The 27895-nt window shown below is 44.7% G+C and overlaps 2 protein-coding genes across 2 annotated transcripts; both read right to left on the bottom strand.

Moving 5' to 3' along the window:
* Positions 1–362: 362 nt before the first annotated feature.
* Positions 363–21808, bottom strand: LOC135499949 (beta-mannosidase-like). The gene is made up of 17 exons (XM_064791020.1): positions 21694–21808; positions 20940–21092; positions 20636–20784; positions 20160–20359; positions 11279–11346; positions 10684–10859; positions 9639–9798; positions 8975–9141; positions 7676–7813; positions 7165–7244; positions 5479–5669; positions 4972–5151; positions 4275–4372; positions 3937–4081; positions 3056–3540; positions 2281–2466; positions 363–1753 (listed from the first exon to the last, which is right to left on the bottom strand). Exons 1-17 carry the CDS (start codon positions 21806–21808, stop codon positions 1511–1513), a joined length of 2934 nt encoding a protein of 977 aa, XP_064647090.1. The 3' UTR covers positions 363–1510.
* Positions 21809–24538: 2730 nt separating this feature from the next.
* On the bottom strand, positions 24539–27004 carry LOC135499855 (uncharacterized). Its single transcript, XM_064790839.1, has 3 exons — positions 25959–27004; positions 25315–25484; positions 24539–24854 (listed from the first exon to the last, which is right to left on the bottom strand). The coding sequence occupies exons 1-3, from the start codon at positions 26989–26991 to the stop codon at positions 24843–24845; spliced, it is 1215 nt and encodes a 404-aa protein (XP_064646909.1). The 5' UTR covers positions 26992–27004; the 3' UTR covers positions 24539–24842.
* Between the last annotated feature and the right edge of the window lie 891 nt (positions 27005–27895).

Raw genomic sequence — 27895 nt, 5'->3', positions numbered from 1 at the left:
TGATGATTGGTGTCCCCTTAGATGGCCAGGTCCTGTCACTGTTGACCCTGGACAGGTTGTGATGATTGGTGTCCCCTTAGATGACCAGGTCCTGTCACTGTTGACAGTGGACAGGTTGTGATGAGTGGTGTCCCTCAGATGACCAGATTCTGTCATTATTGACCCAGCTTCAATGATTGGTGCCTTTTACATGGCCAGGCCCCAACTGGTTGACTCTGGACAGCCCTCCTTGTCGATGATTTCACCAAGAGAAGTATCAGTGTTTCCAGTAGCCTTCACTCTCAGCACATGGTCTTGCCACAGTGAATCCTTAAGCCAGTTAATGAAGATAAGGAGATACCCGCCAAAAACAAACCTAAATCTAATGAATATTGCTGAATAATCAGTGATTTTATTACCAAAACATGTGAAAAATTATCACAAACTACAAATATATGATATTCTTCTGTAATATTAAGGGTGAGTGCACAAGACCAGCAAGTGACACTCGGTCTTTTAAAGAAAACAACATTGAAAAAAGATTGTCGATAATCAGCACTACAACCTGAGCGTTTCTGACTGGTCCCCATTTAGACACCTGGGTCCGGTTGTTCAAAGCCTGGTTAGTTTAGCGACCGCTGCTTCACTTGGCAGCAGCCAAAGACAAAACCCTTGAGGTACCGCTTACTTAGCAGTTGTATAGCGGCCGCTAACCTTAACGCGAATTTGGCGGCCTGCTAAGATAACAGTGGTTTAGCGCTGCCAAACCAGATAACAGAACTTTGAACAACCGGGTCCTGGGTGGAGGATGGGAAGTTAGACTATGACAACTGCTTAGCATCTTATGCCAACTGTAAGCTTTGAACCGGAGACCTCTTGACAGCTAGCCAAGTGTGATACACTAGACCATATTGACTCCCAAAAACAGAATAACTCTTGTGCATGTCAGTCTTCTGATCAACTGGAATGGTTAAACACATACCTGGCAATGTAAGATATGTGCCAAGTGATACAATCTGATCAACTGGAATGGTTAAACACATACCTGGTAATGTAAGATATGTGCCAAGTGATACAATCTGATCAACTGGAATGGTTAAACACATACCTGGTAATGTAAGATATGTGCCAAGTGATACAATCTGATCAACTGGAATGGTTAAACACATACCTGGTAATGTAAGATATGTGTCAAGTGATACAATCTGATCAACTGGAATGGTTAAACACATACCTGGTAATGTAAGATATGTGCCAAGTGATACAATCTGATCAACTGGAATGGTTAAACACATACCTGGTAATGTAAGATATGTGCCAAGTGATACAATCTGATTACCGGTAAGTTGTGTTGGGCAAACAAAATGTCTGATTGACATTCAGATGTCATACTAGCCGTAGGTTTGAGATTTTTCTCATTTAGTTATAAATCTAACACATATTCAGATCTCAGTTAAATGTTAAGACATGATCGTAATACGAGTTATTTTAGATTATATTAGAGCTATTAAAACAAGTTTATGTTCCATAATTAAAACTGATAAACGTCCATAAGAGATGTGATCCTGAGTGAATCCTGTAACACCCTGACGGTCGTCACCTCCCACGGATAGAAGACCAGCGTTAGAGCCTTGCTTGGGCCAGACATCATATGGAAGCCATTTTGAGAGAATCGTCCCTTGATCCCCCATGCCTCCACAAAGACGAACAACGCCGGCTGGTCACTGGAGAGTGTGATCACGAAGTTCTTGTCCCGAGCTGTGACGCTTTTAACCTGAAGGAGAAAAAAATCACAATGATGTACAGTCTGGCAATGAAGAGTATCTCATGGCCAGCATCCTGTCCAGGGGATCTCATGGCCAGCATCCTGTCCAGGGGATCTCATGGCCAGCATCCTGTCCAGGGGATCTCATGGCCAGCATCCTGTCCAGGGGATCTCATGGCCAGCATCCTGTCCAGGGGATCTCATGGCCAGCATCCTGTCCAGGGGATCTCATGGCCAGCATCCTGTCCAGGGGATCTCATGGCCAGCATCCTGTCCAGGGGATCTCATGGCCAGCATTCTATCCAGGGGAATGATATTCCTAGTTGCTTAATGCTAATCCATGAACTGATAACTTATTGAGGGATATAGCGACATAGTGGCTAGAGCACTAGGCTCTAAATCAGGAGGTTGTGGGTTCCAATTGTGGAAGGATCAAAACTGTCTTTGTGTCAAAAGAGGCATTTGTCTCAAATTGCCAAGATACCAGATTGGCTGCAGCGGCCACACGTTTCATTGTGATGTCACAGAAGACCTACCTTGATGTTAGCCTTTCTCATCCCCCAGGCAGCTTTAGGAACGGTCAGGAAGTAAAAGTTTGAGGCCAGTGTCACGCTGGCCTCGTCTTGGACGGTAATCTCGATCATGTAATCTTCTCTCTTCAACTGACCCAACATCGTGGATGTCTCCGCTTCAAATATAACCATGGACGGTAAGATGGTGGACTGAAAAAATAGGTGCAGTTGGAAAATGTAACATCCCTTCTCTTTAGAAATGATTGTTTCCCAACTTATTATTGAATATAACCATGGACGGTAAGATGGTGGACTGAAAAAATAGGTGCAGTTGGAAAATGTAACATCCCTTCTCTTTAGAAATGATTGTTTCCCAACTTATTATTGAATATAACCATGGACGGTAAGATGGTGGACTGAAAAAATAAGTGCAGTTGGAAAATGTAACATCCCTTCTCTTCAGAAATGATTGTTTCCCAACTTATTATTGAATATAACCATGGACGGTAAGATGGTGGACTGAAAAAATGCATTTGAAAAATAAGACAACCCAGAAATTATTGATTCTCCCTAAAGCTTCAGTCCCCCAACTGACTGAGAATTCTGTGTATTCCAGACAGGCATTCCAACTTCCTGAGCAGCCTGCCCTGGGGGAGACCTGGGAAAATGTGTGCACCACAAACAAAACAATAGGCACAGCGGCCCTGTGTATGATACATGCAACATGATAATCAAGATGAGACGATAATCACCAGGCCTAGTTCTCATGAAACTGCTCAATTTTAAACTGTTTACAAACCTGTTTGATAATTGTTTGAATTCTAAGTGGAGATTTTGTGAGATCCCACGGCCTGAATGTGAGGACTAGAACACACGGCTTGGCAGTTGAGCAATACCACGACGAATCCTTATCACCGGCAGCCTTCTCCACGACAAGTAGTTTCTGCTGCCCCATGTGGACCACCCCTGGACTCTGACCCTCCGCCTCCTCTGTGACCGCACTCCTAGACCACTTCAGATCTTTGCCCTCTTCAGCCGATGACTGCTGCCATTCAAATGTCTCTTGTGAGTACTGGTCCTGCCCAGAACTTCTGTAAGACGATCCAAGAGGGACACCCGTCTTACTTTTGAGGATTTCCACCGATTCCCCTGGTGCCGGCAGCTGAACGTCCTCCTGGACGAAGCTGATCTTGAATGTATCCCCATCCTCCCACGGGACGACCACAGTCTTATTGTAGAAGTCTTTGATATAGTAATGCAGCATCTTCCATTTGCCAGTGTACTCTGAAAATTGATAATTAGACATTTGAGAAATTTCAAAAGTGAATAGAGGCACAAAATCTTGCTAGTTTTTTGAGTGAGAATAGCTCGCAAAACAATCACAACTGTGCTCTGGTCGAACTTAAAATACATGAAAAAAATAAACAGAATAGAAATGCAGTTCCACACAATTCAGTAGTCCAGTTCAGATGCAGATGAGTTTTGCTCAAATGTTTATTTGTATTTGTTTATCTGTCCACATAATCCTGTGTACATCTACACAGTTTGAAATTTTCTAATTCAATTACAAATTTCAAATATCAAACGAACAGTGAAGGCATTTACCTGGGTGTCTGTGGAGGATTTGGTTAAAGAAAGTCCTAAAGAATGAGAAACGAGACTGTCGACACTGAAACTTACCTAACGTTGCCCAAGAAGGCCCCTGCCAGTTATCATTGAGCTGCCAGATGAGTGATCCCATCGTGTAACCACCAAGACCATTCATGACACCCTGCATCCTTCTATAGACTTCGCTCTCTGTTTTGATGGACATTGCTTGATTAATCTGAAAGTGACAAGGCAAGATGAACTTAAACATCATCACAGAATGTCCAATTCGCATGCACCAGCCAGCAGCTGATGTTGTTTTCAGCAAGTGATAATGTGTTCCGTTCTAGAAAACCCAAAGAATAATGTAACGCTCTGTCAACAAAATGTCACTTGAGGTTCTATGTGACACAAGTGCCTATAATACCTACCTGGAAGACATAGAGAAGATCACTGAATAGTTTGATGTGGTCTGTCGAGTTGGGGAGATGCATCACAGCTTTCACCATATCAAAAAGTTGTTTGTCACCTGAAATTACCAGAAAATGTAAATTTCGAGAAAATAGATGAAGTTAAACGCAAGAAAGTGTGCGATATTCTTGTAGTCAGCGAATAAGAAACTAAATCACCATTCTCAAACATTTGATGATTTTCAGAATTCTTCATAACTCATGAAATGTCTCACAAATTTTGACCACAAAGGGCCTGAAATTAATTAGATCAAAGTCAATCCATTGTTTATCATAATTAACGTCTTTGGCCATGGTGTCATCCATGTAAGTTTCAGGAATATTGCCCTGGTAGTTTTTGGATATCATCCAACCCCCCCCCTCGTATATTTACAAAAGTGAGACCAAGACATCAACATGCCTCCCCTGATATTGCTAGTGTTTTTTCACTATCAAGCATGTGTACCTACCAGGACAGTTTATCAGATACTGACACTGTAGAAGCTATTTAGCCGGTTTTAAGGCATCTTTTTTACATAGGCCTATCACACGTTATATAGGACTTACCCTTCAACTGGTTGAACAGGGTCAACACAGGATGTCTGAACCCAGCGCGCCTGGTGCCTAACCATGATGCAATGCAAAATGGACCGGATCATGATATTCAGATTTGACCTACCGCCACAATGATGCTGCCTGTCTGCAATAAACGTACTGTTGAAGTACCAATCCTCGGGCTGAGAGACTTGTTTCAACACCTCAAATGACGGGTACGATTGGATGCCGTATTCCGAGCAGAACTTGGGTTTGGGAAAGCGACGCCAGTCCCAGAGATTCCCCGAGTACGTGTAGAAGTGGACTGAACCAAAATGAAGAGAAGATCTGTCATGAGTTATGATGAGTGGATTGTTGATTTCACACGAAACTGGCACTTTAATTTTGGGTAATGTCCCACAGAAAACCACAGTTGAACAAAATGTATTATTACGCACAAAAAAATCAAAATCTCAAGTATCTAAAAAGATCACTTTGCCAAAATTGTACAAAATTTCCAGGTTTTGGCATCATGTTACGCATGCACATTGATAACTTTACCGCTCGGTTACCATGGTTAATTCTGAACATTGATTTTAACCCTTGCACACTGACCGGGTCTTCTGTTTTGAAACTGTAAACACTGGCTTACCGTCACCATGGTGAGTGTCATAAACATTCTTATCGATCCAACCAGCTCCAGGCGTCAGCTTGCCATTACTGGGTGACGTACTGACGATAGGCCGACTCTGGTCCTCCTGGGCCGTCACATTCAACACCACGCCAATATAGAGGGCGACATAGTCGTTATAGTAACGTTTGTAATGGGCCGCCGTCCCAAAACTGGAAAGTAAGACATTCAATGATTATTTCTTAGTTTGAAGGAGGGAAATGCGAGCTTGTAGCGTTGATTGAGCAGCGGAGATCAATCAATCATATCAACCAAATGAGGGTGTTTATAGTGCCAGCATCCACTGAAGTGATCAGTGACACTTTACATTATACCGGGAAAAGAGATAGGTTTTTCAGTGACCCGCGAAGAGAGGGGTGCTGGTCAGTGTCTGCAAGCTGATTGGCAGTCGGTTCCACAGCTTGGGAACGACGCAAGACAGGCTCTGTCGCCAAAGGTCACCAACCTAGCCCTTGGCTGGTCAAAAAGCAAACCATCTGAAGATCTTAAAGTGCGGTCGGGTTGCTGAAAGGTTTCAGGGAAGACTGGGGAAAAAATGTGATGAGTTTGAGAAAGTTGTACAATATAAAGCGTACAAGCTAAAGGCCAATGAGAGTGACTTACCAGCTACCTGGCCAATGACAGCGACTTACCAGCTACCTGGCCAATGACAGCGACTTACCAGCTACCTGGCCAATGAGAGTGACTTACCAGCTACCTGGCCAATGACAGCGACTTACCAGCTACCTGGCCAATGACAGCGACTTACCAGCTACCTGACCAATGACAGCGACTTACCAGCTACCTGGCCAATGACAGCGACTTATCAGTTACCTGGCCAATGAGAGTGACTTATCAGTTACCTGGCCAATGAGAGTGACTTATCAGTTACCTGGCCAATGAGAGCGACTTATCAGTTACCTGGCCAATGAGAGTGACTTATCAGTTACCTAGCCAATGAGAGTGACTTATCAGTTACCTGGCCAATGAGAGTGACTTACCAGCTACCTGGCCAATGAGAGTGATTTACCAGCTACCTGGCCAATGAGAGTGACTTACCAGCTACCTGGCCAATGAGAGTGACTTACTGGTTACCTAGCCAATGAGAGTGACTTACCAGCTACCTGGCCAATGAGAGTGACTTATCAGTTACCTGGTCAATGAGAGTGACTTACCAGCTACCTGGCCAATGAGAGTGACTTATCAGTTACCTGGCCAATGAGAGTGACTTACCAGTTACCTGGCCAATGAGAGTGACTTATCAGTTACCTGGCCAATGAGAGTGACTTACCAGCTACCTGGCCAATGAGAGTGACTTACAGGTTACCTCGCCAATGAGAGTGACTTATCAGTTACCTAGCCAATGAGAGTGACTTACCAGCTACCTGGCCAATGAGAGTGACTTATCAGTTACCTGGCCAATGAGAGTGACTTATCAGTTACCTAGCCAATGAGAGTGACTTATCAGTTACCTGGCCAATGAGAGTGACTTATCAGTTACCTGGCCAATGAGAGTGACTTACCGGTTACCTGGCCAATGAGAGTGACTTACCGGTTACCTGGCCAATGAGAGTGACTTACCGGTTACCTGGCCAATGAGAGTGACTTACCGGTTACCTGACCAATGAGAGAGACTTACCGGTTACCTGGCCAATGAGAGTGACTTACCGGTTACTAGCGAGACAACCAGCACATTCATTGTTACCACTCCAGATGGCGATACTGGCATGATGCTGCAGACGACGCACCTGCGATGAAGACGGAGAGAGATGACAATCAAGTTGGAATCATAAATTGACCTCTCAGTGGCGTCCAAGTATAAACAGTGGGGGGGGGGGGTCACTCGCCAAGGAGAGGTATGCACATCTATGTCCATGGAGATTATTAAAGCCCCTTACAGCAGGCAGGCACCGGCAATGAGCAGCTTCAATCCACACCCCTTTCAGCAGCGTGCGAATTGAATTTCAGGGCATCACAGGTGATATGAGGAGTATAATCTTCCAGGCGTCAGTGTTAAAATGTTTCAAAATGGTGGCTTACCACACCTCTCATGGAGTAGATATTACTGCAGCAGTACATTGGCTAAGCACTTCCATGGACCTTGTGGTAAGGTATTAGCAGATGAATACTACTTCTCATGTACTACGATACTATTTGTAAACTCATGAATACAGCTTACTTGGTATGTGGTTTCTTCACGGACCGTATCAAGATATTCCTGGTCGGCCGGGTACATGGCTACAGCGAACATAAAGTCCTGCCAGACCATGATGCCCAGCTCATCCATCAGGTCGTAGAATACATCCGTTTCATAGATCTAGAATCAGATGGAGATTTTTAGGTTGAAAAGTGAAAGTTGTGCGCCCTCGCATAGCAAACGGCATACAGCGCATTTCAACATTTTTAGAAAATTGATGTTTTGGGCCTTTTTACAACTGGAAAACGTGAGGAAACTACAAGTTGGCAGCATCATAACTCTGCTTATTGATCAAATCTACCCCTCCACCCCAGACCCTCATCATACACATGCCAGCATCAGCAGCTGACTATCTATCACATTCAACCTACCCCTCCACCCCAGACCCTCATCATACACATGCCAGCATCAGCAGCTGACTATCTATCACATTCAACCTACTCCTCCTCCCCAGACCCTCATCATACACATGCCAGCATCAGCAGCTGACTATCTATCACATTCAACCTACCCCTCCTCCCCAGACCCTCATCATACACATGCCAGCATCAGCAGCTGACTATCTATCACATTCAACCTACCCCTCCTCCCCAGACCCTAATCATACACATGCCAACATCAGCAGCTGACTATCTATCACATTCAACCTACCCCTCCACCCCAGACCCTCATCATACACATGCCAACATCAGCAGCTGACTATCTATCACATTCAACCTACCCCTCCACCCCAGACCCTCATCATACACATGCCAGCATCAGCAGCTGACTATCTATCACATCCAACCTACCCCTCCTCCCCAGATCCTCATCATACACATGCCAGCATCAGCAGCTGACTATCTATCACATTCAACCTACCCCTCCACCCCAGACCCTCATCATACACATGCCAGCATCAGCAGCTGACTATCTATCACATTCAACCTACCCCTCCTCCCCAGACCCTCATCATACACATGCCAGCATCAGCAGCTGACTATCTATCACATTCAACCTACCCCTCCACCCCAGACCCTCATCATACACATGCCAGCATCAACAGCTGACTATCTATCACATTCAACCTACCCCACCTCCCCAGACCCTCATCATACACATGCCAGCATCAGCAGCTGACTATCTATCACATTCAACCTACCCCTCCTCCCCAGACCCTCATCATACACATGCCAGCATCAGCAGCTGACTATCTATCACATTCAACCTACCCCTCCACCCCAGATCCTCATCATACACATGCCAGCATCAGCAGCTGACTATCTATCACATTCAACCTACCCCTCCGCCCCAGACCCTCATCATACACATGCCAGCATCAGCAGCTGACTGCAGCAGGTTCCTCGTCCTCTCAGGGGTCATTCTCTCTTGGAACGCATCACCAGGGATCCAGTTGGAGCCCTTCATGAAGATCGGCTTGTCGTTGATCATGAAGTAAAATGTGGTCGCTGAAATAAAGCCAGAAAGTTATGATAGATATTCAAGCATGCATAGGTCTCCAACAACTCATCAACAGTTTTTCCTCGCAGAGACAAGGAATAAGTATGATCAGTAAGGTTTGAATAGATTTTCATTGAGAAGTTGCAGACTTGAAATGGGCTCCAGAACATCACTGATCGCAGACAGAGGTTTAGGTAAGCGAGTAAACGAACCTCATTTTGTTCATATTCTGGATGCAAGTTCTTCATAGCAATCAACCTTCATCGAGGAACTAGAGTGAAACCTCCATTAGTGGTCACCTAACTTTGACCGGACGAGAAAAGATCCTTGGTGGACCGTGCCCAATCAGGCTATCACCCACTGGCTGATCAAGGAGCTACGCATGGATCAAGCCTCAGTAGACCCAAACAATATAGCCCGATAGACCGGCGGTTTGGGGGAGTACTATAAGATATCTTCATTGGCCTATGATCGGCCAATCGAAGATCTCTGCTCGACCACTAACCTTTGCCACCTTGTATATCATTCTCGATCAACTTGATTGTACGGACTCCAAACCGTAACGACTTCTTATCAACCGGGTCCAAACTATCGTCTGTAATTTGTACGTTTATATCATAGAGTTTCTGATTCCCATGTCCGTTTGGCCACCAGAGTTCAACTGGCTGAAAGACAATGAGAGCTCTTTTCTAATTTTGTGTAATAAAGTGTCTATTAGTCTGATAGATTATCATTAAGAGGATGGCAGTGGGCAAACACGGTGGGTTTATAAAATAGGGACCGATGGACATTGTTGTAAACTACAGTGACGGTATCCAGTTTTACTTCTACTATTCCGATTTTATTGTCTGGTCCGTGTGTATCATCGGTTGATCCTGTACTCCTCAACATGTGCCATTTGGACAGCCCACCTGCTTGACTACAACAGAATGTTTCAACAACAGAGTCGCAACAAAGTCTATAACGTCACAACGTCATTGAGAAACCACCCCTGAGTCATGATGTCATTCAAACTGTGAACTTGGAACAAGACAGATGCAAGTCAACCCCAGCCACCCTGATGAAGCCTAGAGGGGCAGAAACGCGCGTCGGTGGAGCAACACAACAGCCCAACAATAGGGACCGATGGACATTGTTGTAAACTACAGTGACGGTATCCAGTTTTACTTCTACTATTCCAAACACGGTGGGTTTGACACCACACACTGTAATGCTGCTTGTGATCATGGGCAAGTCACTTTATTTTGATTGCGTTGGCTTTTTAATGAGACGTTACATGAAACTGAGATTCACTGCTCATGTACCAATATGCTAGGGAAAGTAAACGACTCTGTCTAAGTGGACAGTAGCTGGAGATGGACTCCTTTACCCAGTTACCCTGTAAATGGGGGGTCCAACTGTAGTGGCACACAACAGAAAGATCAGTACTGAAGTGGTTAATATTTGTAGAATCCTGTTTCAAATGGACACATCGCATCAATGTGAATTTCAACAGCAGGAACATCAGTGCAGGGGATGTCCTTAATAGAGAGGTACTAATGTATACTCACAGTTGTAATAGACAGACGATACTTAAACTCCTGACCTCCCGTGACCTTTGGTGAGAGTTTGACCTTGAACATCTCAACTTTCTTCAGCCCCGGGATACTGATCACAAGATCGATGGTGACGTCAGACAAGACATGGAAGTGCACCTTCCCGCTCACGACCCAACTGGAGTTGGTCGCTGAAATGACGTCATATTATAATCACTTTTGGCAAGGCATGCACTTTAGAATTATGACTATTGAGTCTGGTTCTTTTATAATGTACGTACTACATTTGTAACAGATAAGTTTCTCCTTTTATTAAAGGGCCAGCCAGACATGGGATTAAGGTGACCAGGAGGATAATGTAATGACCTGCCACCATGCACCGCTACATGTAGCACTGTATGGACACCCCTTGGTTTCTTTAGACAGGCTCCTGGATTTGACTGGAGTGACTGGTGAATGAATTCAAAGTGCTTTGACACTGTTGTAGTGGATAAAATATGCAAATTAAGAACTGAAATCATCCTTATTTTCATTTTTCTTTCGAATTTTTGTGTACGTGTGTTATAGTTTTTGTCTACAATAATATCGGTACCGTTTATAGGCTACTTACTTTTTGAGGTAGCGACAGTGACTTCACCAATTCTTGCCTCTGTGTAGCCATCGATGTAGATGGGCTTCCTGGAATGGAAGGATTGTACTGCCCCTTATGTGTACCTAGAGAGTAAACTCATCTTCATAACCTATTCAAGGCCTAACTGCTAGCCATTCACTTGAATTGCTGAATGGAAGGGAATTAGAGAGATCACATGAATAGTTTTTATATACAGCCAAGTCATAATTTTCGGGCATAATTAAAAGTCTAACAGACAAATTTAATGAACAAATAAGCAGGTCATCTGTCTATTTGTCAATCTATTAAAGCACATTTTCCTATTTCAATTTTCATCACTTCAGTCGCGGGGAGGGGGGGGGGGTTATTCAATTAAGTAAATGAATACTCAGTCAAAGGCACAAAGTGGCAACCAGATCCTGTGACAACTGGGGGATTTGAGGGATAGTTGAAGAGACGCGCCTCCCCCTTTGGTCGGAGAGCAATTCTTTTTCAAGATGCCTCGTGGAGGGAGAACTATCAGACCCTTCACATTTCCAAGATCCCCTTCCCGAATTTCTGGATCTGCCACTGCTGGTTTGACAGTATAAAACCTTCACCAGTTGTACCATAGCTACATGAAAAAACACTACTAAATTACCAGAAGAAACACAAACCCTGAAGCTGTTTTACACAAATACACAAACACACTTTATTCACAATAACAGGAACAAGCCAGGTAAACATAAACATATTATAAGTGTCAACACCACCAGAGCTCATTGAATGCTAGGAGAAGTTCGCTCCGTCTGTAACTGAAGACACATCCGCCAGTAGAATCACAGTCATGTACATGTAGAGATGACGTCACGAAAAAGAACAGGATGAGTGCAAGTCCGGTAACGGAAGTGAGTGACAAAGAGAAGTCACGGTTTACGAAGGCCTTGAATGACAAACAGGAAGTACACATCCAACAGGAAGTACATATATCCAACAGGAAGTACGACAACACGTACACGTACACGTAAACGTAAAGTGCCCCTCCTTGCGGCCGCCACAGAGACTTGTTTTAAACGACTTTACGAAATAGCTGTATCACATGTGCACGAGTCTATGTCGGTCTGTGCCAATACATAGTTTGAAATATCCCTCGAGACACACAGCCCGACACACAGTTAGAAAAGCATTCTTTCCATTTATAGGCTTGGAAAGAATTAATCACAAACGTCGAACCTTGGAGTAAATTGTCCAAGAAGGAGAAACAGGAGCAAACGTTCTTCTGGTCTCCACACCACAGAGCTCTGCACACGAATGGGGCGAGTATAAGAAAACTGATAGAAAATGAACCTATGCACTTACGTAAGAAGGTAAGTGCATAGGCCTAAAATAAACTGTGTTTGTAAACAAGTCTCTTGATGGCGTCCACCACAAGCCAGCACCATACATGTTGTAACAAAATAATTAACTCAGGTCCTATTTGACCAACAACCGAACATCCTCCCCTCTGAAAATCGAATTAACCCAAGTATAAAGATTTTCACTACAAACTAAAAACAAAATCTCTATGTTGCTTGCGCGCGCTACGCTTGTAGCATTTTACTATATGAATCGTTTGAACAAAGTATACTAGTGGTGCAAACATTATCATCGGAAATTGCAATGACTTCATCATGTCCTAATCTATAAGTAATAATCGTACGCGATAATCTACTGATTATCTACTGGTTCAAGTAACCTTAACTTCTGTACTGGTCGCCGTCTCAGACCAGCAGCTGTCCTCACTGTCACGGACCTCACTAAGTTGTCCCTGCCTGGGTGCAACTCTTCCACTTTGGCCAACGTCCAGTCTCCCTTTCGCATCCCTTCTTCTGCCAAAAATACAACGTCCCCAACTTGAAGGTTGTCCCTTACATCGGTCCACTTCCGCATCTGCTGGAGTTGGAGAAGGTACTCTGTTGTCCATCTGTTCCAAAATTGCTTCATAAGAGACTGTTGGTACCGCCAACGCTTGCCAAGTGTGGTCTGTGCTGTAACCTTGTCAACCTCCGGAAGAGACTGGGGGCTTCGTCCTATGGCAAGGTGCCCCGGAGTGAGGGGCAACCAATCCTCTGTATCACTCGACACCATGGTCAATGGACGCGAGTTCACCATTGCCTCTACTTCCGTTAAAACAGTCATCAGCTCAATCTGGGTGAGCTTCGATTTCCCGAGAACCTTCTTCAATGGTCTCTTTACCGATCCAACCATTCTCTCGTAAAACCCACCGTGCCATGGAGCACGTTCAGTGATGAACTTCCAGCGTATGCCCTCTTGTTCTAACTTGTCTCTAACATCATCCTGCTTCTTGAAAATCTTCTGGACTATGTCTGAAGCCTTCTTAAAAGTTTTAGCGTTGTCCGACAGCATCATCCGACATCGTCCTCTTCGGCTCATCATTCTCCGCAAGGCCAACATAAACTGCTCAGTAGTCAGTGTTTCGACAAGCTCAAGGTGTATGGCCCTAGTCACCATACAGGAAAACAGACAAATGTACACTTTGCTTGTTGATTCACCTCCAACTGTGACCCTCACGAAGAGTGGCCCAGCAAAATCGACACCGACATTAGTGAATGCTGGTGCGATTGATATACGCTCCTCTGGCAAAGGTGCCATTCGTTGGTCGATCTTGAGAGGTTCTCGACAGGTTTTGCACGTATTGAGTATCCGCCGCACCTCTTGTTTCCCATGGACAATCCAATATCTGTTTCGTAGACTTGCTAGAGTCTGAGCCGCTCCAGGATGCAAGGTAATCTTGTGGTAATGCATCACAAGCATCTTCACGAACGAATTGTGAGTCGGAAGAACGATTGGGTGCTTCACTTCTTCTGGCAGTGGGGCATTGTTGAGGCGACCACCTACGCGGATAACTCGTGATCGCTTATCCCAATATGGGTTCAATTGGACGATGACACTTGTCTTCTCTACACTCTCTCCAGCTTTAAGCTTCTGTATCTCCTTCTGGAAATGCTTCTCTTGGGCCCATTGTATCCAATGAAGTTCTTCCTTCCTCCTCTCACTCAATCGATCACTCCCCTCATCTCGGACAGTGTCTACATCTTTGTTTGCTTTGTCTCTTCGGTATAGTGTGATCCAACTCCTCAATCTCATCATGACTCTGATGAATTTCTCATAGTCTGAAAATTTCTCCACATATTGTTCTACCTCGGAGTCCTTGATTCTTTGACTGGGCAAAACCGCCAACGAGGTACTTGTTGTCTTCTTCTTCTCGTTAGCCTTCTCGGCTTCATTAGAGACCACAATTATTGGGGGCCACTCCGTTTCCTTTTGCCTCAGAAACAGTGGTCCATCCCACCACAGAGCGGAGTCGACCACTGCTCTCGCTGTGACACCTCGTGAGCATAGGTCCGCAGGATTAAGTTTGCCGGGCACGTATCTCCAATTCAGTGGTCTAACAAGCTGTTGAATCTCTGACACCCGATTAGCAACGAAAACTTGCCATGTATACGCTGGCTTTGAAATCCAGTGCAACACGACCTGAGAGTCAGTCCAACAGATTGTCTTCTCTATCAGCAGCTTGAGTTCATTTCTGACGTATGTCACCAGTCTAGCATTGATGAGCGCGGCAATGAGTTCCAGCTCAGGAATGCTACGTCTCTTCCCAATAGGAGACAGACGAGTCTTTGAAAAGAGCAGTGTAGAATACTTCCTTCCAGATGGTCTATCTTCAGCCAAGAGATAGATTGCACTGCCGTAGGAAGCTTCGCACGCATCGCCAAAACCATGGAGGGAGTAAATTGGATTCTGGAAATCTTCAGGTTTGAGGCATCGAGGAACTTTGATTTCATCGAGGATCTCAACTTGTTCCTTCCAAGTCCTCCATTCATGATCTAGCTCCTCGGGTAAAGGGTCGTCCCATGTCCCTTGTGTCAGCCATGTTCTCTGGAAAATCTGTTTTGCCTTTATGGTGAACGGAGAAAGCATTCCTAACGGATCGTATACTCTGTGTAACTGCTGTAGAACAGAACGACGAGTCTCCACCGGCCTATCGTCCATTCTCTCAAGGAAGGAAAACATGAGGACATCTTCACGTGGTGAGTATTTCACGCCCAGCGTCTTTGTGCTTTCCTCGGCAAATGTTGCAACCTTGTGAAATGAAGCTAAGTCTCTCTCTTCTAAATGAGATAGCGCCTCTGGCTTGTTCGAAATAAATTTTCGCAAAGAAAACCCTCCGTCATACAAAACAGTCTTCAAATCAGTTGTTAAAGTTGCCGCGTCTTCTACTAATTCCTCACCAGTAAGAACATCATCAACGAAGATGTTGTCTTCGATCTCAGCGACAGCTTTTGGATATGATTCCTTCTTTGTCTTCACGTGGTCAAGAATCGTCTGTATACTTGAGAATGGTGATGAAGTGAGACCAAAAGTCACCGTTGTTAAACGATAAACCTCCGGTTCCTTGGACTTGTCCAAACCTCTCCATAAGAACCTCTGAGAATCCTGATCCTCTTTTCTCATTTTAACTTGAAGGAACATCTTCTCGATGTCAGCCACTAATGCCACTCTGTGGCGTCTAAATCGCAACAAAACCCCTGGGAGATCCGGCTGCAATGCTGGCCCTGGCAGCAATGTCTCATTTAACGATACACCTTCATATCCAATCATGGACCCATCAAAAACAACACGCACTTTGGTCGTCGTCTTATCTCTTCGCACGACTGGATGGTGAGGAAGGTACCAAACCTGATGATTGTCAGGCTCTCTATCCTCCAATACCTTTTCGGCTCTTCCAGCTGAGAGCAGGTCTTGAATCTGAGCTTCATACTCGGATGCTAATCTGGGGTCTCTCTTCAGTCTCTTCTCGAGTCCTATTAGACGATTTGTAGCTAAGGCTCTGTTGCTTTTGAGGATCCTATCCTTGTAACTTGGATGACGTGGTAATCCAGTCACATAATGGTCTCCTACTCGTGTTGTCATCATTCGGTGTTGCTCCAAGGCCGAAGTCTCAAGTTCAGTCGAGTTCTTACTCTCATTAGGACGAATGCCCAGGTGTTCAAGGTCCCAATAACGGGTTGCCATCTCAGTTTCATTTTGTTCTTGGAAGCTGACGCGGTGGACACAATAAGTACAGTTGACTTCGGTCTGGGTTGAGTACGGCCCACATAGGATCCAGCCTATGTGAGTCTTCTGTGCCATGGGCGTTCCTGGAGGCCCTCTGATTCTCTTCTCTTTTAAGATGTTGAGAGTGTCTTCAATGCCCAGAAGAACATCCACTTCAGAGTTTGCCTGGACAGGAAATCTTTCCGCGAGCTGTAGACCCCTCAAATGACTCATCTTGGTGAAATCCACGTTGACAGCATTTATCGGAGCACTTGGCTTGTCCAAAATGTACGCAGAAATTTCGAAAACTTCTCCCTTCCAGCCAGGAAGAATTCCCGATAGATAGAACTTGACCTTCTCAGTAGTGGTAGCCATCACCTCTCCACCTGCCAAGATGAACTCACCTTCAACCTTGGGGCCTCTCAAATTCAATCTTTTTGCCATTGAACGGCTAATGAACGTAACACCACTCCCGGTGTCCAGTAACACGCGACCTTCCGCAACCCTAGACTTTGACTCAAGTTTGACTATGCCGCTCTGCATGACGACATTCGTTGAACCAGTAGACTTGACCAGTCCTGCAGTCGATTCAACTTTGTTCTGATGTGGTACCTTTGATGTAAGGTTAGAAGAACCTGATACATTACTTCTCGCAGCGTTGTCACTTCCACTTCTTTTCTCGAAGTGGAGCAAAGTATGGTGATTCTTCTTACACGATTTGCATCCCCTAGATCGACATGTTTTTACCATGTGGAATCTCGACAAGCAATTGAAGCAAGCCCTTGCTGCTTTCACACGCTCGCATCTCTCCTCAACACGCATCTTGGAAACGGACGGACACGAATAGGATTGGTGTGCATTATCACAAAAGACACACCGACTTTCGGTACTCTCCTGTGTTTGTGGGATCACATTCAAGGCGTGGCCAGATGGACGCCTTTCAAATGATCTTTCCTTTTTTGGATCGTTTGGAAGGGACTCTGACCTTCTAGCAACCTTCACTGCATCTTGGATCTTCTCGATCAAGTCGTCAATTCGAATTGGAAGGTTGGACGGAGCTGTCGTTCTCTTTTCTTCTTTGATTCGTTCGCTGTCCCACTTTCTCACCAAACTCTTCGGCATCTTCCTCCTTACTAACGCAGTGAGAATCCAACTAGATCGGATGAGCTCTGGGTCATCGTGTGTCCTCTTCTTAATGTAATTCCAGTTTGCCACCAGTGTGTTCAGCACAGGATCCAACTCTCGAACTGTGGGACTTTTTACAACTGGAACACTAGCTATCTCATTGACAGCCTTCTCAATGCGAGCTAACACATCTCCGTAACGATTCTCTAAGAACTCGATTATTTCTTCGTAGCTTGGGTCTTTCAAACCAGACACCAACTTTGCTACCTCTCCATCGAGTAATGAAATTACAACATGAGTCTTCTCGACGTCACTGTACCCAGGTTTTCTAACCTCTGCACCCACAAGATCTCGCCATTGATCAAATAGCTCAGTATCGCCCTTGAATTTTGGGATCTGAATCACTCGCTTCTTGTGCGTCAGCGTAGAAAGAATTTCTTCTAGTTGTGTCTTAGAAACGCCAGTGTTCACTCCGGCGAGAGCCTTTGACAAGCTTTCTGCAAACATTTCTGGGCTGAACTCAGATTTAGCAGATTTTCCGGATGCTTCACTTGCTTCCTGCACAGGTGATAAACATGCCTCTAACCCTTGTATCGAAGCACACATATGATTGTACGCTTTGAGGTATCTCACCTCACCATCATCATCTTTCACCGCTTTTAGGCGAGCATCATTGTCTGCATGATAATCTATTTGATCCTGCACTCCTGATAACTCCCCATAAACTTCCTCAACCCTTTTGAATGAAGAAAGAGCTGTACGTATCGCTATATGCACATCTTTTTCATTAGACTCATCATCAGCAACAAGTGTTTCAGCTTCCTTAGCAGCTGTATCTGTCACAGTGATATATTTTGTGAAGCGACCTCTGGTGATTCGCCTCTTCTCAAGCAACTCATTTAAACTTGCCGCCATATTGTACTATTGTACTCGAGTATGAAAATAAAGACACACTGAGGGGAGGATGTTTTACACCGCACAATAAATGCTTTATACGAGATGACCGGTCGCAATTGGCACGCACCGTTTCTAATCAGCTAGTGCCAATCTCGACAAGTATGCTCCAAAGGTTCTCCACTTAAAACCCACGACGAAATGCTTAGATTCTTATTTAGAATCTCTACACCCGATAGTCCTCGGCTCAACACTACCTTATGCACAAATATGTCACGTAACAATTTAATACCAGTGAATGAATGAAACACACGTAACGTAACTGATCACTATAAGAGTACATGTATATGCAACACATCATCAAATTATATGACCAGAGCACCGTTGCTCAAACAACTGAAAATAACAAATGCACTTATATGCATTTGGCCCATTTTGCAATACACAACTCTATTTCATTGAATAGAACATGATACCAAAATGTCGTACCGAATGAAATATGCCGTGTGAATAGTGATGACACGCACAAAACGACCACACCAGAATTGTAAATGAAAATGTAAGAAACAAGAAACACCTCATTCACATCTCAATCACAGTGACACACACAAGACGCATTCGCACATGACTCATTTACAATGACGCAAACGTAACGTTGCACGCACATGACGCATTCACACAACCGGTACGCTATGAAATACATGTAGGCATGAAAATTGATGTCAGAAATGCATGAACTTGTGACATAGATCTCTACAAAGACAACAAACAATCACCAATGAAATATGCTCCTGGAAAGAAAAATTTATTAGCAAAACAGCCTCGAAGAATGTGATCTGGATGAAAAAATCCGGTCGGAGAGACCAATGTACCATAGCTACATGAAAAAACACTACTAAATTACCAGAAGAAACACAAACCCTGAAGCTGTTTTACACAAATACACAAACACACTTTATTCACAATAACAGGAACAAGCCAGGTAAACATAAACATATTATAAGTGTCAACACCACCAGAGCTCATTGAATGCTAGGAGAAGTTCGCTCCGTCTGTAACTGAAGACACATCCGCCAGTAGAATCACAGTCATGTACATGTAGAGATGACGTCACGAAAAAGAACAGGATGAGTGCAAGTCCGGTAACGGAAGTGAGTGACAAAGAGAAGTCACGGTTTACGAAGGCCTTGAATGACAAACAGGAAGTACACATCCAACAGGAAGTACATATATCCAACAGGAAGTACGACAACACGTACACGTACACGTAAACGTAAAGTGCCCCTCCTTGCGGCCGCCACAGAGACTTGTTTTAAACGACTTTACGAAATAGCTGTATCACATGTGCACGAGTCTATGTCGGTCTGTGCCAATACATAGTTTGAAATATCCCTCGAGACACACAGCCCGACACACAGTTAGAAAAGCATTCTTTCCATTTATAGGCTTGGAAAGAATTAATCACAAACGTCGAACCTTGGAGTAAATTGTCCAAGAAGGAGAAACAGGAGCAAACGTTCTTCTGGTCTCCACACCACAGAGCTCTGCACACGAATGGGGCGAGTATAAGAAAACTGATAGAAAATGAACCTATGCACTTACGTAAGAAGGTAAGTGCATAGGCCTAAAATAAACTGTGTTTGTAAACAAGTCTCTTGATGGCGTCCACCACAAGCCAGCACCATACATGTTGTAACAAAATAATTAACTCAGGTCCTATTTGACCAACAACCGAACACCAGTACACCACCTCACTCTAGGAATGAACGCAAAGTTTAAAACTCACCAAATCCCAACTGTCGGGAAAGCAGGGCCCCAATCCCAAGAAAACGCCGACTGCCGAGTGCGTATGAATTGATGATACTTCTCGCTATGTTCACATGGATTCCTGTCAGCAGGAGGGATTGGATACGCATGAGCTTTAGCCTGCTCAGCCGCATACAGGATGGCCGATGTAAACACAACTTTCACTATATTTTTGCCAGGCTACAAAAAAAGGGGACACAAGTATCTTTGCTGGTAACAACTTGGCAAGGGATCCAACAACAGAAAAGAAGGATTCCATACCAAAATCCTGAAAAAGATTTTCCTTATTTTCACTCCGCACTATTTTTTAATTTTTCTAAATCACACTCTGTGCTAAGTTTCAATTCCGCCTTCTGAAGTAAAGAAAACATGATGGCCATCATTTCCAACAAAAAGAATTTGATTCCTTATCAAGAATCTGGATGAAATGCAAAGGATTTTAGTCAATCAACTTACCACAAGGAGGCCTTTGACATCAAAGCGATGCTTGATGAACATGTTTTTTGTTCTGGCGAGAAGTTTATCGTTGATGTAAACAGCTGCGACCGTGTCCAAGCCCTCACAGACCAGGTCAAGGTGGGGGCGGTCGTACACATCCTGAGATACTGAAATAATACAAGGATATGCTTCAAATTAAGGAAAACTGATTCGAGTTTCAAGAGCATTTCAAGAAGAGTATGGCCCTCAAAGTGAGACTGGATAGGACCACTAAGATCAACTGGATTTAGCAAATAAAGTCACCAGGATTCCGACTACATACCTAGAAAAGATCTTGAATACGTCCAGTTCCTGTATGACACCCAACGATACTTAATGTAATTGGATCGATAATAGGGGTCGTCTAGGAAGCCGCCATTAACCAGATCCATAAAGATTTCTCCAGGCACTGTGGCAAGTGTGACAATCTCACGTCCTGAAAAATGAACAGATTAGATGACAGATATTAGAACCTTGGGCTGCATTAAAATAGGATTCACATGTCATATATCACTTGTCATAAGCATGTTCTTCATCAACTCAATACTTTTGAAAACATGACACTGACATGAGCGTATTATGCTGTGCACCAAGGCAAACTAACCAGCATGCTTCCAGCTTACTGTTCTCCTTTAGCTGGAGACTGGATTGGTCAGAGAAATCATACATTGAGTCGGGGCGATTCCATACGTAGGTAGGCCAGCACACTGCACAGTTAAGTTTCCAATCAACATGATGAACCCCAAGATTACACAAGTTCTCCTTCTCCTAGCTATGCCTATGACGTCTTATTCTCCTTGAGGGTGAAAGTGACATATATTCATAAAGCCAAAGCCATGAAAGCCTGCAACATCATGATCATGACATGGGTAAAGCCAAGGGCGTGCCATAGTACAGCCAGCTCAGGCATGCAGATAGTTTTACTTTTTTTACTACTTTCTTCTTGGACGACTGTTCACATAGTAAGCACAAACTTGGCAATTACCCACCGGTTACTCACAATGAGTGACTGGCAGTTCTATGAACAACCCACCCACCTTCATCTTCGACAGCCCAGCTACCATTAAGGTTGATTTTTACGCCAGAAATAAGAGTTATTGCCAAAATAACAAGGAAAACAACAAAATCTGACTTTAATATGGTGGCGGCCATTTTCTTCAAATGTCACATGATGTCACAGGTATTCGTTCGTTTCGCGCCCTGGCCTATTCGCCCCCAGTCGTTTCGCACTCGCAACTTGAAGAGATCTGGATCTGGATCTGGATGATAATCGACAAACCTCCAGTTGGAGTATGACGTCGATGAGGTATGGAGTCCACTATACACCTTTCCAGAAATGGGGCGCTGAGTGTCCGAAATAGTGATGTCATAAGGGGAAACTGGGCCTCATGTTGGAGGGATGGTTGACCAACACACATGCCTTTAATGACGGACAAGGGGGAAAAAGTTAGTTCCAATGCAAGCCACCAATTTCGGGAAGCATTTATAGGCTACTGTCCGGCTATGTGGGATCTTACCTGCCCTGGCATAGACACTCAGGTAAAGGTACAAGGGACCACGGCTTTTAGTCTCATCCGACAGACCCTCGAGTATATAATACGTCAATGTAGGCCTACGTGTTGTGAGAGCCAGGAATTTTAGTTCCTTGAAAGCCACGCCGGTTCATCCAGAACCCGGGCCCTATTGCGTGGTAGCCAGCAGTGTTAACCACTAGACTATGAGGCTATGAGTGACAGCCACTTCGAATAGGCTGGTTATGATAGCACCCCACGTGACTCCATCCAATCGTGTGCTCATGAGGAAGAGTATTGTGTAAGATATAACGCAACGAAGTGATTCGTGTGATAGTTACTGTATTACTGAAGACTACAAAATAGGTAACAAACTCACCAGCTACACATTCATACATATTCATGAAACCACTCGGCATTCCTCGTCAGGTAGCATACATTACATCTTTCCTTCTAAAGTGTTCTTTTACCAATGAAGCACTGACTAATACATAAACTTCTAACCTAAATCTAAGTATAACTCACAAACCAAATAAAATGGAACTTCCACGAATTTGCATAACATGCCAGATGCCTGTACCGGCACACAAGTGTTTGTTTATGATAATTATAAGAAGTGTTTATGTTTCATGGCTGGTCTTGCTAGAGATCTAGTTTATCAGGTGGCTTGCTTGTTCGCCCACTCCTTGTAACATATCCCGGGGTGTTGTTTATGGTTGGAATGGGCTCAGCAACTGCAGCCTGTGGGGCCACGTTGACATCAGTGTGATCATTCGCAGGCGCATGAGGCGGGTCCCCAGACGTATACATTACACGTGGGCGAGTCCCTTCGTTGGGAATGTTATTTTCGCGGGTTTGAAACATGTGACGGCGGTTACGTTTGAACGATTTACCCTCGGGGGTTTGAATGTTATAGCTCCTCGGCACATCAGGCAGTTTGTCTTGCACCGTCCCATATTTCCACTGTCCTCTCAAGGTCCTGAAACGAACTGCATCTCCAGGATGGATGTCAGCATTTGTGCTATTACTAACACGCTTGTCATAATACTGTTTCTGGCGGTTTTGACGGTCTGTGAGCTTCTCATGAGCGTTATCTACCACTTTTGGTTTCAAGAGATTGGGGAGAATTGGCAATTTCGAATTCAATCGGCGTGACATTAACAGTTGCGCCGGAGATTGTCCAACCCCGTCGAGTGGTGTGTTGCGGAAATTAAGTAACGCTATGCTGGGATCATCGCATGATTGTTCGCATTTCTTGAAGATGTCCTTTATTGACTGAATAGCGCGTTCAACCTGTCCATTAGACTGGGGGTAACCAGGGCTGCTGGTGGTATGGCGGAATCCCCAGGCCTTGGAGAAATCGGAGAACTCGCGGCTTGAAAATTGAGGCCCATTATCGCTGATGACGTCATTAGGGATGCCAAATCTGCTGAACGATGCTTTGAGAGCCGTAATAACAGACTGGCTTGTCAGCGTGGGAAGAATGCACACTTCCGGAAACTTAGAGAAGTAATCCACAGTCAGCAAATATTCCTTGCTCCGATATTCAAACATATCAGTTGCGACTTTACTCCACGGGAGGTCTGGAATGTCATGTGGTATCATAGGTTCAGCCGGTTGGGATTTCCTCGCTGTCTGGCAGGCGGTACAGCGTGATACGGTATCCTCAATTTGTTGACCCATTCCGGGCCAGAACAGAATGTCTCGGGCCAATTGTTTTGATTTAACGATGCCCATATGAGTTTCATGAATTCGTTTGAGCAAGTTTGCGCGCAATGTCTCTGGTACTACGAGACGATCGCCTTTGAGCAACAGGTTGTCCGCTAATGTGATTTCGTCGCGATACGGGAAGTATGGAGTTAGTTCAAGTGGTACATCCTGTTTGTCATCTGGCCAGCCTTGCATCACAGTGTTCTTTAGAGACTGTAGAGTTGGGTCTGCGTCCGTGGCAGATTTAAACTCCTCTAATTTGGCATCGCTGATGTGACTGGCAATGTTCAGCAAGTTGACCTCGATTTTGTCATCGAATAGGTCTTGCGGGTTGGTGTCGGATACGAATGCGCGTGATAGAGTGTCAGCTAGAAACATTTCGCGTCCCGGGCGGTATACCAGTTTCAGATCATAGTGCTGTAGGCGTAACCTCATGCGTTGCATACGGGCTGAGAGTTTATGTATGGGCTTTGTCATGATTGCCAGTAGTGGCTTATGATCTGTCTCTATTGTTATCGGGCCTTTTCCGTAGACGTAATCATGGAATTTCTTACATCCGAAACAAATCGCGAGCAATTCTTTCTCAATGACGGCGTACATAGATTGCGTTTCATCCAGGGCCTTAGATCCGAACGCCACTGGATGACTGTCTTGAATTAAGGCTGCGCCTAATCCAGATTTACTGGCATCAACCTGAAGCGTGATGGGTTTATTGACGTCATAGAAACTCAGCACGGGCGTGTTTGTGATCAAACGTTTCAGTCTCTTATATGCTCGGTCTTGGAGATCCTCCCAATGAAATTCGACTTTTTCTTCGAGGACTTGACGTAGTGGTTTCGTTTCTTGTGAGAGGTTGGGGATGAATTTCGCAAGATATCCCACCATGGCGATGAATCTCCTAATGTCCTCTTTACATGACGGTGTCGGCATGTTGGTGATGTCACTTACGCGATCCTGGCTGACCTTTAGGCCATCACCTGAAAATATATGTCCGACGTAGTCAACTTCGCTGAGGCCTATTTTCGTTTTAGCGGGGTTGAGTTTTAACCCTACTGCGCGTGCTCGCTCCAGTACGGTGCGTAGGCGATTATCGTGCTCGGCTTGTGTGCGGCCGTGTACGACGATGTCATCGACGACAATCTCAACCCCTTCGAGGTCACCAAATAAATCCGACATGACTTTATTGAAAATGTCACCACTCGTGGATATACCAAATGGTAACCGAAGGAAACGGTAGCGTCCCCACGGCGTGTTGAAGGTACAGAGCTTTGAACTTTGCTCATCAAGGCCAATTTGCCAAAAACCTGATTTAGCGTCGAGTGTACTAAATATCTTTGAGCCGGGCATGCGTGCTGCGATTTCCTCAACTGTTTTCGTCGGATGGTGAGCTCTGCGAATCGCTTTGTTCAGTTTGGATGGATCAATGCAAATTCTCACCTTATTGTTTTGTTTTCGAACGACAGTCATACTATTGACCCATGGGGTTGGTTCGTTTTCTTTGATCACTACTTTCAGGTCCTCCATTCGATCCAGTTCGGTTTTGACGACGTCCTCAATCGCGTACGGGATTTTACGAGGTGGATCGACGGACGGCTCAACGGTCGGATCTGTGAAAAGATGGTAGTTGCTCTGAATACATCCCAATCCTTGAAAGACATCCTCGAAATCCTTGATTTGCGATATCGAATGTATGCGCTTCACTAAGTTCAGTTTATCGCACGTATCACGGCCTAGAATTGGTTGGGCATTGTCAAGGATTTGAAAGGTGACGTCCAATCCGTTAAGATTCAAGACAGTTTCGCCGACAGGCGTAATCCTATGCCCCGAATATGATACTAATCGGCACTTTGGGGGTGTGTGTGTTGCGTTCAGTTTCTTGAAAAACTGTAACGGTATAATGTCGGCCTCGCTGCCGGTATCGAGTTTGAACGATATGGATTGTCCTTGAATGGTAAATGTTTCATGCCATCCGACGTAGTTGGCTGGTGTAACTGATACCTCGCCGATGAATAGCGTGTCCACGTGGGGACCATGAAAGTCTGGCTCATAATTGCGATGATAGAATTCTGTGGTAGGCCTACCGTTATTACGTGATTCCAGGGTTACGTCATGAATGCTCGATGACGATGGAGCTTGAGGACGTACGCGTTGTTTCTCTGATCTTGCCAGTGTGCGGCAAGATGCTTTGAAGTGGTTCATGCGGCGGCAATATCCGCATTCCTTGCCGTATGCCGGACATTGTGTGTAGTCAGCATGAGCTTGTCCGTCACAGTTTCCACATTTTTCCGATTGTGATCGTTTGTCAAATGTTCCGCGATGTTTGTTTCGGCTGCGATCATGGGAGCCGCGACCGTATGCCGTACTATTTTGGAATGATCTTCCGACGGCGTCGACGTCTTTTTCTTTCGTATCAGTCAGCGTCTTAAGTTGATTAGCGCTTGATTCGCTAATGCGACACGTATTGACACACTTCTCCAGGGTAAGGTCCTCGGTCTGCAGAAGTTTCTCGCGCGTGGTCTCGTCACGGATGCCGCAAACGACCCGGTCTCTGAGTAGAGAGTCTCGTAGAGCGTCGCCAAATTCACAGTCCTTGATAAGTTGTTTCAACTCCGTGAGAAATGAGTCAAATGATTCGCCGTCTTTCTGCGTCCGAGAATTGAATTGGTACCGGATAACTGTAATGTTCCGTTTCCCTTCACAGAATGCGGCGAATTTCGCCTTCAGTGGCGCGATCTGGTCCACGTCTGCCTCGGCGAACTCCATCGTGGCGTGAACCTTTTGGGCCTCCGGTCCGGCAACGTGAAGGAAGACGTTACACTGGACCACCTCAGCTTTATCGGCGACACCCGATGCTATGCTGTAGACTTCGAATGAACGTATCCAATTTCGGTAGTTAGCTTGAAGATTGCCTTCAAGGCTTAACTGCGCTGGTGGTTTTAGTCCTGACATTGTAGGTGTTTCCGATTGCGGGCGAGAGCTGACGTCTCTGACACCATGTAAGATATAACGCAACGAAGTGATTCGTGTGATAGTTACTGTATTACTGAAGACTACAAAATAGGTAACAAACTCACCAGCTACACATTCATACATATTCATGAAACCACTCGGCATTCCTCGTCAGGTAGCATACATTACATATTGGGAGGAACTGAGCACGACATCTGCAAAAGCAGAAAAGCGAAAGGACGGAGAACTGGGGTGGGTGGGTGGGCAAAGCAAACGTCTCAAGAAAGCTAACGACGCTATTTCTAATGTATGAACTAGGCCTATCAATTGGACGAGTGCATGTTTTTAACTCTCAAGTACATATTTGGAGAGGTTTTGAAAAATTAGACGAGTGCATGTTTTTAACTCTCAAGTACATATTTGGAGAGGTTTTGAAAAATATTAGCTGTGGCAGTCTACCGATATAAAGAAATTATTTGATGAAAAAATTAATTTCGAATTTTGCTAATTGGGTAATAGGGGGCGTGTTTTGAGTTTTTCTGCCAGTTGGCTGAAAAGAGTCAGTGGAAATATCAAAGTCTGTCTAATTTGTCGATTATCAAAAAATTTCCGTGGTCAACTACCAGTTTATTTTTCACCATTTACTTGCCCGACTCTCCGAAATAACATAATCTAAATTTCAGATTCACAACCCCACGCAGTATTTGATGCGTCGCGGTCAAACATTGACAATTTAACTGCTTAAAGGCTTAAAAATCAATTGTGGTCTTGCCTCCTCGAACGGGACAGCTGGGGAGCAGCCATTCTCCTCCCCTCTCGGGGCAAAAGGCTGAATGAGGCCGAACAAAAGGATTTCGCACACTCGTCGATGAAGTCACATGGGGTGCTCTTAATTAAATGTGCATCGAAGAGGGATCCTACGAATCGGAAGTACCGTACTGGTATGTGCCAAATTGACCGACTATACAGTCCAAACAGTTGGCCTATTCGCCCTTGAGCCCCAAACGATGCGGACATGACATTTAAGAATGGACTATAACGTCTTCGCGATTTCTCATCTCGCAGTTTC

This window comes from Lineus longissimus, chromosome 15, assembly GCF_910592395.1.
Source record: "Lineus longissimus chromosome 15, tnLinLong1.2, whole genome shotgun sequence".
Lineage (NCBI taxonomy): Eukaryota > Metazoa > Nemertea > Pilidiophora > Heteronemertea > Lineidae > Lineus > Lineus longissimus.
The sequence above is the reverse complement of the archived record's forward strand: the minus strand, read 5'-3'. Positions and strand labels throughout refer to the sequence as shown.